This window comes from Passer domesticus, chromosome Z, assembly GCF_036417665.1.
Source record: "Passer domesticus isolate bPasDom1 chromosome Z, bPasDom1.hap1, whole genome shotgun sequence".
Classification (NCBI taxonomy): domain Eukaryota; kingdom Metazoa; phylum Chordata; class Aves; order Passeriformes; family Passeridae; genus Passer; species Passer domesticus.
In genome coordinates, this window is record NC_087512.1 from 67948937 (window position 1) to 67965133 (window position 16197).

At 38.9% G+C, this 16197-nt stretch overlaps 1 protein-coding gene across 1 annotated transcript; it reads right to left on the bottom strand.

The window, feature by feature from the left end:
- Positions 1 to 51: 51 nt before the first annotated feature.
- ALDH7A1 (aldehyde dehydrogenase 7 family member A1) lies at positions 52 to 16135 on the bottom strand. Its single transcript, XM_064405760.1, has 18 exons — positions 15924 to 16135; positions 15783 to 15836; positions 14746 to 14811; positions 13073 to 13153; positions 10611 to 10734; positions 9799 to 9931; positions 9163 to 9207; positions 8765 to 8842; positions 7782 to 7879; positions 6754 to 6795; positions 5026 to 5120; positions 4105 to 4189; positions 3716 to 3822; positions 2908 to 3024; positions 2374 to 2471; positions 2139 to 2212; positions 1318 to 1393; positions 52 to 548 (listed from the first exon to the last, which is right to left on the bottom strand). Exons 1-18 carry the CDS (start codon positions 16101 to 16103, stop codon positions 494 to 496), a joined length of 1608 nt encoding a protein of 535 aa, XP_064261830.1. The 5' UTR covers positions 16104 to 16135; the 3' UTR covers positions 52 to 493.
- Between the last annotated feature and the right edge of the window lie 62 nt (positions 16136 to 16197).

Genomic DNA, 16197 nt, shown 5'->3' on the forward strand with positions numbered 1-16197 from the left:
TCTGAATATTCCTGCTCAAAACCAATGAATAAAACAAATGAGAAACCAAGATATTTCACAAAATGTACCTTTATTTATTCATTGAAAAATAGTCCTGTACTGCAGCCCAAATGTCCCCCACAGCACCAGTTACCTGCAGGAAACTTGGCACACAGTTTGAAACACAGACAGTGTAGCTGGAAATATCAGCAAAAGGTGGGGAGGGAATAGAGGCAGTGTTGGTACTGAAACACAACGTTAAGGCAACAGGTTATCCAGGCCACCTGAACCCAAGGTAGTTAGTTTTAGTCACCATCCCTTCTTCCCAAGACCACAGACTTCTCATTTGAAGACTAAATTAGTAAATACATACATAGAAAGTGAAGCAATTTAAGAGTAGCTGATTTTCTGACAGAATTGGTTTAATATAATGAATTTTTATCCCCATGATGCTTAGGAGCTGCTTGATTCAGAAATCCTAGGATGGTTCATAGCACAGCCATTCATAATGTTATTACTGAAACTTGATTCCTTGAGCCAAGGGCAAATCTTTGCTGTAGTTGATTGTACTGAAAGAGAAACAACAATTTAGAGACCAGACTTAATTACTGAGACAGATTATACAGTCCACTTCCATGTAAAAACTGCCGATTCCTGTCACATCTAAACAAGACTTCTCTAAAGCAATTTGCCTACTTAAAATTATGAACTAACTTTACTCCAGTTTTCAATATAGTAACCATGTACAGGAAAAGACCACATTTGCCATTACCACTTCCTTTATTGAGAATCTTACTTCTCTTTATCTATTTAATCTCCTACCAGGAGAACATCCAGATACAAAAATCAAGGTGGGATTTCTCATATTCATAATTCCTTGCATGGAAAGCAAAGATAGCACAGGTAAAGGCTATGGAAGTCAGCAGAGAATACTAATGCTCATGCACTATGGGTTCTCAGCAGGTTTGTGGATAGATAACCAACATATAGCTGAATTACCTATCAGAGACAATAGTGGTGTCCTCATGGTCCCCTCACTGTGATTGAAACTCCGTGTATTTCCTCACAAATTTCAGTAATTTTTCAGATGAATTTAAAATCAGTCAAGGGTGGGGTGGAACCCCAAACCACTTTATTATTTTTCCTTTGGAAAGTTAAAAAAATGTCTTTATAAAAACCCTTCAAATCTTCTTCTGCTATGAATGCAAAGAGCAGGCAATTACACTTACAGATGGTTATCTCACATTCAGTACAGATAGTAGCCTTGTAGTCAAAGATTTATATGTTTTGAACATTTAGAAGCTCATCTGTAATTTAAATTTATTTGGTCTGCCTTACCAAGTAGACCGTCTCATATAAAGTTTCCACGAATCACTTCCAGATTCTCTTCCCCCACCAGTGTGCTTTTCACCACCTGCAGCAAAAACATTATAAATTAAAACCTATTTTTGGACATAGGAATCTGGACTAATTAAAAGAGGTAAGACATTTTTATAAAACACATGGGGAAAAACTATTCCCTTCCCTTGTCCTATATCTGAAGTAAATTACCACCCCACACAACACACACAGCTAGCTCTCTCATGCTTGATGCAAAAAAATAACTCCCTGGAGTTCGAAGTCTCATCATGGTGGCACTAGAGGACCTTGTTTTAAAAACATTTGTCTCAACACAAGACAAGAGTACCAGAATGTGCTGGTTCTTGTACTGTTTAAATGGTAAGGTTAATACCTCTTCCATCCCCTCAGTTCCTTAAATATACTTTTTAAAAAGATAAATAAAGGCAAAACTTTTTATTTAAAGACTTTCTCACAAAAACACTATATGCTGTATATCTTATATAAACTTGCCAATATACACAGAATTGCTCAAGATTGTTTTAATTAAAATTTTACACATTTTTCCACCTGGCCATAGATTTAAATACCTGCAGAATATATCTCTGAGTTACATTACTTTGATGGAGGGGAGGAGAAGGAAATAACACATGGAATTTTTAAAAACCTAAGACAGCTATTTTTAAAAGTTTAAATCTAACTACCGCTAGTCAACATCTATTTTCTGCTAAAGCAGTATGATTCAAAATTAACTGTTATTTCTTCAGATTCAGTCATTTAAATGGGCAGATTAAAACACTGAAGAAGCACAAGTAACATACCAAAAGCACCTCCAATCTCAGCTCCACTGGTTGGGATGTTAACATTCACAATGCCACAGTCAGATCCCTTTGGCCTACAAAGATAAGACACAATTCCTCCATAGGATCAGGAAAGGCTCCCTCCATAAAATGAGGGCTGTAAAATGGTCAACTAGAATTACACAGAGGTTTACAAAAGACGTGAAAGACTGATCTTATGCACCTCAGGAAAGTATAAAAATAATTCAAATTATACCCTAGCCAGCGGAAAATCCTTCCCAAATCCTTGGTAAAGATACTGCTAGAAAGACCTTGTTTTACTTCATTATTCCAGGCAAAAACCTCCTCTTCCTCCTAGAAGAAGCAAATGTCCATGGTTAAGCCATGACTATCCAAAGCAAAGCAATTACAAAGAAGCTCTGTGAGAAAAAACCCAACATACCACAGCCATAATACAAATGCACAGAATGGCACTGGGCAAATACACACGTACCACATCAGCAATACCTCCACTGCTGCACAAAATACAGTCTGCTTTTCAACAGATGTGAACAATATCAACCATGAACACTAACAGAAATCTGTTCCTCTATTCTCATCATAACTCCAGCGCTCTTCACATGAATGCAGCTACACAGTGAGTTGAACAGTGGCTATCTCACAGTGCAGAACAAGAGCTACCACTTCTTGAAGTTCTGGGACAATTGCATAGATGTGACACATGTCTGAGACCTCACTCTGGACTCTACTGTTACCATCCTTGACACTTGTTTCACCACTGTTACTTTACCTTAAATTTTAGCACATACAATATGGGGGCAAATGTCTCAGTGTGGACAATGGGTGCATTATGAGGAAGGCCAGTCACAATGGTTGGTTCAACATAGTTCCCAGGGCGATTTATAACCTTCAAAATAAATAAAAAATAACCAAGTAAGTTCCAATCAGTATCCAGCTCAGTATTAGTGTAGGAAAGGAATCTTTCATGGTCTGACCACTACAGTTGAGAAATCAGAAACAGAAGGCCAGGTAGTATGAGTAACTTAAATTTTACTTATTTAAGTATTTAAAATATAGAAGCACAACTTATGTCCACTAAGGATATAATCAAATTGTAAATTCTAGCAGCTGAAACTTCCTTTCTCCTACTTGTAGCTACTCAGAATTTTAAAGGTATAAAAAAGTTGCCAATGAAAGACAAAAAGCCCCAGAACTTTATAAGTCAATGAGAATTAAACATCCTGTGTGACGAAGATGTACATGTGGTTGTCTTGTATCTCCAGTATTTCTTGAAGTTAGATATTGTGAGGGACAGAACTGCAATTTTCCTTTGTTACATGTTTGACATTCACAGTTTACATTGCTTTTTTTATTTTCACTATCACTTGCAACTGGGAGGGGTGTAAGAGTAGCTTTCAAGTAGAATTGCCTCTATCCTGAAGACAGGATTCCAATTAAAATAATTCTCAATCTGACTAACCTAACATCCTGTAGTGGCTGACAGGACAAGCTGAGGTACAAGCTTGGCCTAAGCCGTCATGTTACTGTATTTTTTCCTAGAGCACAAACTGTAGCAGGGAAAACAAAAGTTAAGTCACCTTTCCGCCACAGACCAGAGAGCCACCTTGTTGCTTCGCTTGTTCTACTGCATCAAGGAACATTTTCACTGCTTCTTTGGTATGAAGAGGCCCATACAGAGTGTCAGCTAAAAAAAGATTCAGAAGCATACTTTCATCAAAACTGTGTATGTTTGCAAATATTCTTATCACAACATCTTAGAATTAACAGCTTTATCTGTTCAGGATGAGCAGTATTAGCCAGATTCTTCATCTTTCTTTCAGAGTCCGTATTCTAAATGAAACCAGCTATTTCCACCCCCTGGAAAATTGCTCAGATAATTTGGATCTATAATACCTTCAGAATATAAACAGAAAGAAACCAACAACAACTTGTTTCCTAAACCCATGAGATGGAAATAGCTACTTACAATCCCACGGATCACCAATGCGGACCTGGGCATAGGCCTTGGCAAGCTTTGCCACCACCTCATCATGGATGCTTTCATGGAGAAACTAAAACGTGGTAAGAAAGTTGTTAAGACAGCACAGCCTATGTAACTACTCCTGAAGTACTACTGCACTTTGAAGGGGGCTGAATGAAGAATGGAACTAGTGTTGATATTCAGCAAATCCCAAACTTAAAGAGACAGAGGCCAAGACCTCTGAAACAGCACTAACACCAGAAAATTAAGATGTAAAACCTTCATCATAAAGATTTAAAACAAGCCCAGAAACAAAAATCTGTTTTAATTTTACCCCATCTCAGATCACTGTTATCTATATGCTCTGTAAACATTTCAGTTTAGTGTTCTAGAACAAATACTCCAGAAATTTTATTGCTCCACTTTGAGGAATCACTGCCCATCCAATACACCTGAATCAATTAACCCACATACATTTTGCCTAATATTTACTGAATCAACCCAACTGTGACAAGACAGACACTGATACTATAACACCATTGAACTTGTTGAAAATAATTGGTTAAGAATTAATAACAAAGTAGGTAACACACACATCCTTGCTTTGCTGCAATAAAAACACTGAACCAAAATTTGTCGCAGCCACAAGCAAAGCTCTGGCAATGAAAACAGAAATACAGAACTTTGCCAAGTACTATTTTCCTGACTTAAAGCACATTTAGAAATACATACAAAGAAACTGTTTAGAGCTAGAATTACACTGGAATTAAATTATGTTCTTATTTTCCCACCATACCTTTTGTGACAAAACAAAAATGTGTTTCAAATACTATTTGCTGCTTTTCACAATATTGGGAATCATTAGGCAATTTATGAATTAAGTTAAAATTCAGAGCTACCCAAACTAGACAATACACATTTACTCACCAGCCTTCTAGCAGTTGTGCACCTCTGACCTGCAGTTCCCACAGCAGCAAATAGAGCAGATGGAATGACTAGGTTCAGATCTGCATCTTCAAACACTTTAAAAAAATCAAAATATGATCATGTTACTGGAGGAAACAGGCAGTTTACAAGATTTAAGATGCTAAACAATATTAGAAACTGACAGGTTGGTCAAGAATCTTTAGGAAGAGTTGCACTAGCACAGCATGGTAAGATACAAAGAAATACCTTGAAACTCCTACTATTTCTCCACAGCTGGAATTAAGACACATGCAATTGGACATAACAATAGGTTTGAACTACTGAAGAGAGCTTTTTGCAATAAAGTTTGCAAATAAATCCAGCTTCCTTTTAATTCAGGAAACTACAAGCAATTTCTTGCCATTTCTCCACCTTGTCCGTCTCTCACTGAGGAGTTTATCATCATAAAGTAGCAATCATAAAGTGTATCCATGTGGCCTTGCAAAAAGCACAACTAAAACACACAGGTGTACAGTAATATAAAATGCACAATGAGCTGAACAAATTCATCTGGCTAGAAGACATTGAGATGTTTTATAAAGCTCAAAGGATCCCCAAAATATCACTCAGCTTAAGCAGTCCCAAAAAAGTCTCTTAAGCATCCAAAACCATAAGTTTGGGACAAAGACCAGCCAAACAATGATTATGTGATCATTCAAAGTCAATTCCAGAAAAAGCAGGACTTTAACATTAAAAAATAAATTATTTTCAAAGCATAAAACAAGTTCATACTCCTGGTTACAAAGGAGCATAGGAAAAAAGAAGGACCTTTCCAAATGTGATTTTCAAAAGAGTAGATGATGTAGCATCACGTTTGTACTTCACAAGAGTATATATATGTAAATAAGCACATTTGTCCAGAATATGAGAAAGGTGAAACAAAAGGCAACAGCACAACAACAACAAAAGGACAGCAATTTAGGTATTTATTGAGCTTATATATTCTTTCCACCATGTTGCTCAGCTTTACAGTATTAATGTTGTTTTTCTAGGAACTGTATCATACCCTAAGGTACTTAAACCTGAAAAATGTGCTACTGAAATAAATACCTGTATGCTTGTCTTTCAAGTATCATAATTATCCTACACTTATATATAGGTACTTATACTCTAAAATGCTAAAAGTATAGCTAAAAGTAGTGTTCACGAGATTACATATAAAAGAGCAGTCAGGCATTCAAACAGGCTTCCCAGAGAAATGGTGGAATCATTATGGATTGAAGTAACCAGAAGGTACTTGGACGTGGCACTTGGAGACATGGTTTAGGGATGAATATGCTGGTGCTGGGTTAAGAGCTAAAGTCAATCTTAAAGGTCTTTCCCAGCCTTAATGATTCTACAACTAAAACTATCCCAAAATCAAACTTACTTAGTTTAGCATTGTCCACAACCCATTATTGAAGCTTACTGCTTCTCTCCTTCAATTTTCCTTTTCAACACTGACTACTTAAAAGACCTTGGGATCTCAATTTTCGTCTTAAAACACTGCTGCCTCCACAATACAAAAGACAGAAAAACCCCACAACATTCTATTATTCTATGCAAACTATATGCACTTTTAAAAAGCCCAGGGGGGGCAGGGGATGACCAAATAAAAGAAACAGAAAAAAAGTGAGAATTAGCTATGAGCATTTGCATGCTAGCTTCCAAATATCATTTATGGGACTAAATTTCTACAGTGCATATTACCAATAATGGCATTGTTTCCTCCCAGTTCCAGCAGGCTTCGACCTAATGAAAAACACAAAATAAGTTACGCCATGGGAACGTGTATCACTGTACCTCAGCCAGTGAGGCTACCTCAAACTAGAGCTAAGCGTCACGAACCATACTTTTAAAAATAAACAAAACATTCTAGAGAACACAGTCTAGCCAAAGCAGAAAATTACACCACACACTACATCTATCACATATTGTGAAGATACCTGAACAGCAGTTAGGGCACAAAGAAGTTTAAAAAGATACACAAAAAAATAGCACTGGAAAGAAAAAAAATTAAAACAGGAAAAAAGTTGCAGCATAAATAGTATGACATAGATAAAGAATAAGGTCCTACAAAGATCAAAATGCACACAAAATTTAACTGAGCTCATTCATTTGCCTGGCAACTGTTTATCTACAATCTGAGACAAAAATCACAATCTGCATCTGGGTGAATATTTGCTATCTGTTCCGGTTTCTGGGGAGCTTTTTTACACTTGCATGAACTTCAAATGTATAAAACAAAAAAAACATGTTTGCAAGGTCCTGCTCATAAACGAAGAAGTAAGAATCCAGTAGCTGAGATTCTTGCCTGTACACTTTTAAATATTTGCAATAAAAACAGCACCTCAAAAATCACTATATTTACCAGGAGTAAAAGGTGAGGGGGAATGTATTCATGTATTCTTTTCACATTGCTAAAAGACCATAAGCCCTAGTTGTTCACCCTAACAATTTCCATACAATTAAACACTAATGAACACCACTAAGGAACACCACCACACCTCTCCCCAGATTAACTGTAGGACTTGTGGATAAACTAGAAAAAAATCTGAATTGTAACAGAGCTAACTGAAAAATGCCGTATGTATCTACGAGCAGTTTCAAACCCCTATTTATTCAAGACAAAAAAAAAAGGTAACACAGCTGAAAACTGTGTTACTGTTATTTTTAAATCTTACTTGGCACCACTGCCCTCACCAAACGTAGAAATAGAGAAGAAACCACACACTCACCAAATCTCTCCTGAACCATAAGTGCTACTTGTTTGCCCACTTTTGTGCTGCCAGTGAAAGATAAGAGGTCCATTCTCTCATCTCTTGCCATTGCTGTCCTGCACAATGGGACACAAAGCAAAGTTCAACAGAAGACATGCAGACAGAAAAGCAGCTTGCACCTTCCATATATATCAGCTTCAAGCAGGGAAGGCTTTAAAGCCAGAGACATTTCTTTGAAACATCAGGCAACTGAGCTAAAGGCAGGAAAGCTTCTCCTTAGCCAGAAAAAGGAACAAAGCTGTTTCCATCCCCCCTTTCAGGCCAAAAAAGTATCATCTGTAGTAACACTGACATTCAGTCTAAAGTATAGAGTGAGATTAGTTCCAATTGTTATGATCCATAAGAAAACACGCAAATCTATGACTTTTCTAATGCTTGCCATATGTTTTGCCTTCTCTTAAAATACTCAAAAGATCTGTCTGAATATACATTTGTACTGGTGATTTCCTCATTGTAAAAATCAAACAAAGTGATTTGGATTGTACAGCTTCCAAGCACAGGTACACATCTATGAGCAAATGCAGAGTCCTGCACGAGCATGGAAAAGGGGGATTATTCTCCTCCACAACTAATCTAAAAAACAAATTCACTATACATTGAAAACTCTCATGAAAACTCCCCTTGCCATGTTCTCAAGAACATGGCAAGGGGAACCTAATATTAGCTGTACTCTTTAGGTGTAAGCATATGCAGAAGTGGAATATAAACTTAGTCATGCCTCTTCATTAAATATCCAACAAGTTCTTTGTTTGCAGCTGATCTCACAATAGCAAGTAGACATATGTATTATATTTAATGCAGGGCCAGAGTTTCAGACCAGCTGATAAAAATCATGGCAACATGTGCATTCCTACAGACTAGAATAATTTCACAAGAAATACCTCAAATAATATTTTTTTACCTTTTATAAAGGTTCACAAAACACAAGAAATATTACCTACCCAATGTCTGCTCCACCACAAACCAGAGAGCAGATTGCTCCAGGCAACTTGTTATCCTCCAAGACTTTTGCAATTATCCTGGAATCAAAGATGTAAAAATGTTAGATTTCTGACAAGTTCAAATGGGGAATTAACCATTAGAACTGTCTGGGGGTTTTGGTGGTTTGGGGTAATTGTTCTCAGGAGTTAATACTAGATCTACAAGACTTAGTAATTACATATTTTAAGGGGACTACTTTTATTTTGCATTTTTAAATAAGTGTTATTGGTAATGCAGTAAATATTTAAAATGTTAATATAAAGTAACAATAAACTTAAAGGAAGTATCACTGTGAAATTTATTCTTTGGAGAAGTTCTCCTTTTTATTGAGATGAAGATCAAAGAAACCAGAACTCACTTTGTAACAGCAACACTAACAAGGGATGTTGTAGGAGCACCCTTCCTAGAAAGGGAGAAAAAAAATTACATTATCTTCTCATTCTTTTCAATTCTTTAAGAATAAGAAATAATTCAAATAAGCAATTTTTAGGGTCTCTGATCTACAGCACACTTTGGTTAGGCTGGTTTTCAGGTGTGAATTAAGACAGGAACACAAGCATTTCCTTCTGCAGCTGAGCATTCAGAACTTCTACTGAAATCCATGTGGACAAGGACTAGGCCAGACTTTGGAGTGAAGGAGGCAGATGAAAGCAAAGTAGGAGATAGGAGAGAAAGTAAAGCCAATTATTTAGATTTTAAATCCTAGTTTTACCAACTTGGAATATATTAACTACCACTGCTGCAAGCCCTCACTCTGGGTTCCTTATTCACAGGCCATTTGGCTAAGTCCTGGATAAATCCGCACCACAGTACCTCAACAAAGAGGTTACCACAAAATTAAAAAAAGCTCTGACTAAAAATAAAGAGAATTTAAGCCTACATTAGATAGAATCAAATATCCAGAAACACCTGACACTCGATAGCAATTTCATGCCTGGGTTAATAGCTTTCCAATTTAAAAATACTGTTAGCAAGGTGGACAGCTAGATCTTACCAGAGGCAAGCATTTCCACAGATCATTGCAATTGCACTGTTCCACCCATAAACTGCCACAGGGAAGTTGAAGGCCGTGATGACTCCCACCAGCCCAACGGGATTCCACTGCTCTATCAGGGCATGGCCAGGTCCTGAAAGCAAAGCCACAACATAATGCAGTTTTTATCCAATTAATGTTTGGGGTTTCTCTAAAAAGGGAAAATATGTAAGCAAGAAACCTAGCATCACTCTTCAGCCCACCACAGCCTTTGCTGGCGAAGAGCTGTGTTATCTGTGTTCTGCAGCTTACCTGATGGATCAAGGTTAGCTAGATTGTGCAAAAACATGAAATTTTGAAAAAATATTAAGTGATTCTGACAACATGAAGTTTTATTATTTTAGCTATTCAGTTAACATAATGATGACTTGTGGTGATCAATAACTGACAAGGAGGTCTCTCCTTTCCAAATACACCTCAAAACTTTTCACATACTTGTCTCTACCACCTTTCATCAATAAAGAAATCAAAGAGAATCTAATGCTTCAAAGAACAGAGAAAATGGATGGACTGACCTGCTTATCTGTCATTTCATAAGGTACTTCAATAGCTGGCACTACTGCCCACCACATCTATTCCTAAAGCTCCTTAAATAACACACAGAACAGAGATCTTGACGCACAACAAGACCATATAGTTAAGTTACACCTCCATATCTTCATTTCTTTAAAGAAAAAGAAAACCCAAACAAACAAACAAACAAAAAACTCCACAAACAAAAAAAAAGCCAAAAAAACCCCAAACAAAACAAAACAAAACCAACACATACTTACTTTCTGAAGGCAAAATAGGTCCACCAATCATTCGGGACAAACCAACAGCATAGTCACAGACATCAACATACTCCTGCACTTCCCCAACACCCTCAACAAAAATCTTTCCCATTTCCAAAGAGACCTGAAAAAATTCAGAGTAAGACAAACTTTTTTACAAAATTCCCTTGGATCCCTAATATATTTTGTCTCCCCTTAATGTCAGGTGTATCTAGTCACCAAGAAAGATTTTAACACACACTTTTTCATTAGAAGAGATTCACCTCTTCCCCAGTTATTCAGAACTTAAAGAAACAACACACTAGACAACTGGACAAGGGTCATATCCCAATACAATGGGAAGAAATTAGAAAAGGAAACTAATGGAGAAAATAAAAAAAAAAAATACTGAAAGGAGGGCCCAACACTAATGAGGTTCATATGTTTAGATCAACAACACCTTGCATTTACATCAGCAGGCTTGCCTACATTGTGGGCCAGGCAAGGAACAAGTTGGAAAAGAGGGATTACTCTGCTCCATGAAAATAAAACAGCCACTAACATTTTTCATAAGCAAACTACTAATTTTACAACATCTCAAAACAAATTTGAGAGATTTCATTTGCAGACACTGCTGAAAATGCTCATACATGTTTAGTATTTTAGTAACCTGGGATGTTTAGAATCAATTTATCCAATTTATCTGAAGTTGATCTTAAACTACATCCTTCTCTTAAAATTATGTTAGATTTACTCAGTTGAAATACATCAGTGAGAATAAGCTGGTTTTTGAAGATATCATCATCCAAAAATGAGAACATTTGAAAATTTAGGAACTGAGAAATCACCTACTTATCTCCACTCAGTTTTGTGGTCATGCTCTGACAGCCAGGTGTGGACTTCATGCACATATCACCTGCCACTTTACACTGATGACTACTTTAAAAAGACTGTTAAATGACGAATCGAGTTCAAAGGATTTCTACAGGATCTTTGACTCCATGTGAAAGTTAACATAAAGATGACTAACTGTATTACTACAATGCCTGTGGGCATCTCAAGACAGAAGGAACTGTCTCTATCTTTGACCAAAAACAGAGCAGCATCCGGCATATTTACTAAGAAACACAGCAGTGGGTCTGTAAGTGCAGTAGAAACATCTGGATACTTCACCAGGGCATGGCAAGGTGAGGCTGGAAATTTCCTACAGCGTATGAGAAAGATGAGTTTCTATACAGTTCCTTTTTACATATCCTAAAGCCAGGCAAAGTCCTAAAACCTGAATACCTACTGGACTTCTTTCACCCTGAAATTCATCCTAAATCCTAGCAGAGCTGAACACACATATTATCTGTTTGGGAAAACTAAGAAAATATTGCAAGAAGCCATAAGTTTTGGTCAAGGAATAGAGAACAAACTTCTGTCTGTCCACACTCATCAGGGAAGCTCTATGTTTTTGAATACAGGAGTACGATAGCACACTAACTCCACAACAGAAACTGTGCTGAGGAGACAACATCAAGGGAAACAGCAGAACAAAGTTTTGAAGGTTAACAATATGGGCTTGACTGCACATGGAGTTATTCACTGACAGCTGTTTCTGAACAGCAGCACAGACAGGCAAGCCCTGCAAAAGGAAAGTGGAAGTTCCCCACTTGACTCCTTTTCTTCCCTAGCAAGAAAAGGAGTAAAGCAAGAATTTTAAAGGAATGGTCCTTCAGCCTTTATGTCCTGTACAGCACTGCAAGATCATCTCATTAAGACCATCTCAACTTCTGAAGCGTCATATTTCCACATGTCACTTGGCACAATCCTACAGATCACCAGAAAGAGCTCAAAGTTAAAAGCTCTGGAAGGAAGGAAAGTATATTCCTTTATTAGAGGAAAGTATTTTTCAAGATACTTTTAGGATTAGGAAGTGCCCTATCTGACAGACAGGAGAGAAAATAGCAGGGTAACAGTTGTATCACTCATCCCAGAGAGGCCCATAATAAGTTTTCTTTTCCTATTACAAAATGTCAATTCACAGAATATCCTGAGCTCAAAGGGACCCAGAGAGATCAAGGCCAGCTCCTGGCCCAGCACTATCTCCAGGAATCACACCATATGTCTGAGAGCATTGTCCAAATGCCTCTTGAACTCTCTCAGGCTGTTGCTGTGACCACTTCCCTGGGGAGCTTGCTCAGTGCCCAACCACCCTCTGGGTGAAGAACCTTTTGTTAACAAGTAATCAAATTCTCAGCTGACACAACTTCATTCCATTTCTGTGCTATAATAATTTTTAAACTTTTTTCTTATTTTTAGAATTAAAACCTAATTAGGCAAGCTAACGGAACTAACAGCAATTACTTAACAATTACTAAGGTTAGAATTGCAGAGAAAACTTAGTATTGCTGAAAAAAAACAGTTTTGACATACCCCTCATCCTCATTCCCTGCTCTCCCCCCCAAAAAAAATGTAGGCTACTTCTGAAAATACTTTACCAAGCTTCCTAGAACTTTGATTTTTTGTCTCAGGGCATCACCAATCTGTCGCACTATTTCTCCACGTTTAGGAGCAGGGATCTAGTCAAAACAAAACAGAAGAATCTATGTGAGATTGAAAATCTGTAACTTCTGCTGCATATATATTGCTAGTTTTCTGTCCTTGTAATAAGCAATCACTGATTGCTGTGCTTTGTTTTATCTTCCCAAGACACTGTTACTTGTTCATTTTTATCATGTGCACTGCTTTACAAGAAACTGTTTCCTGCCTCAGAGACTGATAACAGTGCAAACATTTTGTCTGTTCAAAACTTCAGTTTCACCGAATATTGCCCAAAGCATTCAGATGCTTTGCTAGTTCTCTTACTTCTGTTCAACTATATTACCTGCAATGCAACCAATGAGCTCCACCTCAAGAAACGAGCACTTTTAGGAAAAGTGCACTTACTGGTTTCTGAGCCTTGAAGTGTACTTAATACCATGCTTTCAAACTCTCTTTCAGTTTGACATTTACTTTGTTAACAGAAATTAAGACACATAGAAACCTCAATCATGAAAATATTAAGCTTATACACCAACTTTTAATATCCTTTTTTAATGTGGTATCAGTATGGTAAATAATAATCAATAGCCAAGATCAATTTGCAAACCATATGCAAAAGGATTTACAGGTTTAAAACAGCAGTTCCCTGTAAAAACAAGACTGAGGAGAAATGCATAAACCATGCAAGCATATCTCTTTACAGGCAGTATCTTTCAAATAAGCTCATTACAAACAACAAAATTCACAAATTTAAGAATGACTTTGAGAAAAAGACTTCAAGAAATATTTGATGTATTGATTATTTACCTGTTGGATTGCTTCCAGATTACTTCCAAACATGTTATGAGTTACCAATATTATACTCACAAATTGTAACAAAAGAACACATACTAACATATCCTGAGGAAGCTGGTTTGTTCATCCTAAACTTCGTTGTCTACAGACAAGGTAAACTACTTTGCTGGCTAAAACATAGAGTGCACATCACCTTCTGAAATCCAGGTTTCAGCTTCTACCAAAGAAACAACAGGTAGCTGCAAGAACCAATCCATCACAAGAGTGGGTGCTGGCTGGACACAGCTGGTAGAGCTGCATGAGGAACTACAGCTTGCTAAGGAAAAATAGCTTAGCTATTATATACAACATAACACAAATGCTTTTGAACCACTCAGTTGTTCTGTGAAATACCAAGACAGCAGGTGAACCAAAACCCCCCATGTTTATAACCAGCAGTTCTTCCTCACACAAGGAGAACAAGAAGATCAACACAAGTTACACCTCCAAATACTCCACAGAGCTCTCCCAGAAGAGGGGGCAGCAGGAAGTGAAACATGCACAGGTATAGTTTACTTGCTACAAGGTTTCTGAACTTCACTAGACTGTTGGCAACAGCTATGGGGCACAAGCCTTGGTAAACCTGCCAGGGTTTTCAAAACAAACATATCCCACAAGTCAATGTCCTCATCTTTGTACCCCAATGGTATCACACACAAACCCTACCTGGGTTTGTTTCTTGAGGTCTCCATTGCAGATTTTTGCTCTAACGCACCACACATAGTATGAACACATTTTTACACCTTCACCATCTGTCTCTGCCAGAGATCTGTAATAAAAGTCTCCATCAACTTACATCAGCCCAGACCTTCCATGCCTCTTTAGCCTTCTTTACCGTTTCTTCATAATCCTCCAAATTACCCTACATGAAGAAGCACATCGAAGTTAGGAAAATCAAACCCCCAAAGAAATGCCACAAAAAAGTTTCTCATCCAAGTCAAGATATTTTTTATAGCGTACTTGCACTACAGGATACCACTTTTATAGGATGCTTGTAACTTGACACAATTTGGATCCAATATGACAAGTTGTCTGAAGCCACTGTCAATGAAAAGCACATGTGCTGCCAAAATTTTAAAAAAATAACCAAAAAAAAGCCACCCAAAAAACGAAAAGCAAAACAATCAAAAAAGAAAAGAAAGAAAAAAAATCCACAAGCAGAAATTTTCGTTTGGATGTTGGAGGAAGCTCCATATAGAATAATGGTTTTATATATGTTTGTATATATACATATATACACACACATATAAATACGTCCTACTCCATCAGCATCACTGGATATCAAGGGCTTGTTGAGTCCTAATACACAAAAGGAGTAGGTTAATACAATAGTGCTATTCTTACAGTAAAAACATTCACAAATTTACCACTTGAATGTCATGTTGCTCTCCTTCCTAGTTCCTCCCAGGTCACTCATCCCTACTAAATAGGCACAATCTGCTCCTATTCTGCAACTTCCCTAAGAACAAACGAAAAGGGAAGGGAGGAGCCCTTGCTCTTCCCAACAATGATTGCAAAAGTGCGAGGCAGAGGGCTGGAGAGACAAGAAGTTAGGGGAAAAAAAAAAAAAAAAAAAAAAAAGGAAAAAAGGGCAAACAGACTGTTTTTCTTTCCAGGAAAGCCACAGGCATATTGCCAGCAGTAGGCCCTGGCTGCGACGAGCTCCAGCGGCCGTCCTGGACTCAACATGCCCTGGACCCTGATGTGGTGCCGGGAGGTCCGGGCAGGGGCAGCGCCCAAAGCAGGGCCCCAGGACGGCTCGCTCGGGTGACAGGGCCCGCGGAGCTGCTCCCCCCGTCCCGCCGCGCCGCTGCCGCCCCCGGCCGCTCTCACCTGCCGGACGCTGGCGATGGGCTCGTTGTTGGCGGGGCAGTACGTGGTCACCACCTAGAGCAGGACGGCAGCGGTGAGCGGCGGGGCCCCTTCACCCGGCGCGCGACCCCCGAGGCCCCGCCGCCCCCGCGCCCCCCGCACCTGCCCGCGGCCGCCCCAGCGCCCGTTGTACACGCCCGGGTTCTCCTCCTGCAGCCCCAGCTCCCGCAGCCACGCGTAGCGCTCCTGGCTGATCAGCAGCGTGGACATGGCGGCGGCCGGCGGCGACCCTGCCCTCGGCAGCGGCAGCAGCGCAGCGAAGGCGCGGCGGAGCCCCAGCATGGCCGGCGGCGGCCAGCGCGGGGGGACGGGGCAATGGCGGCCGCGCCCCGCCCGCCCGCGGCCATTGGCGGCGCCGCGCCCGCGCCCCCCGCCC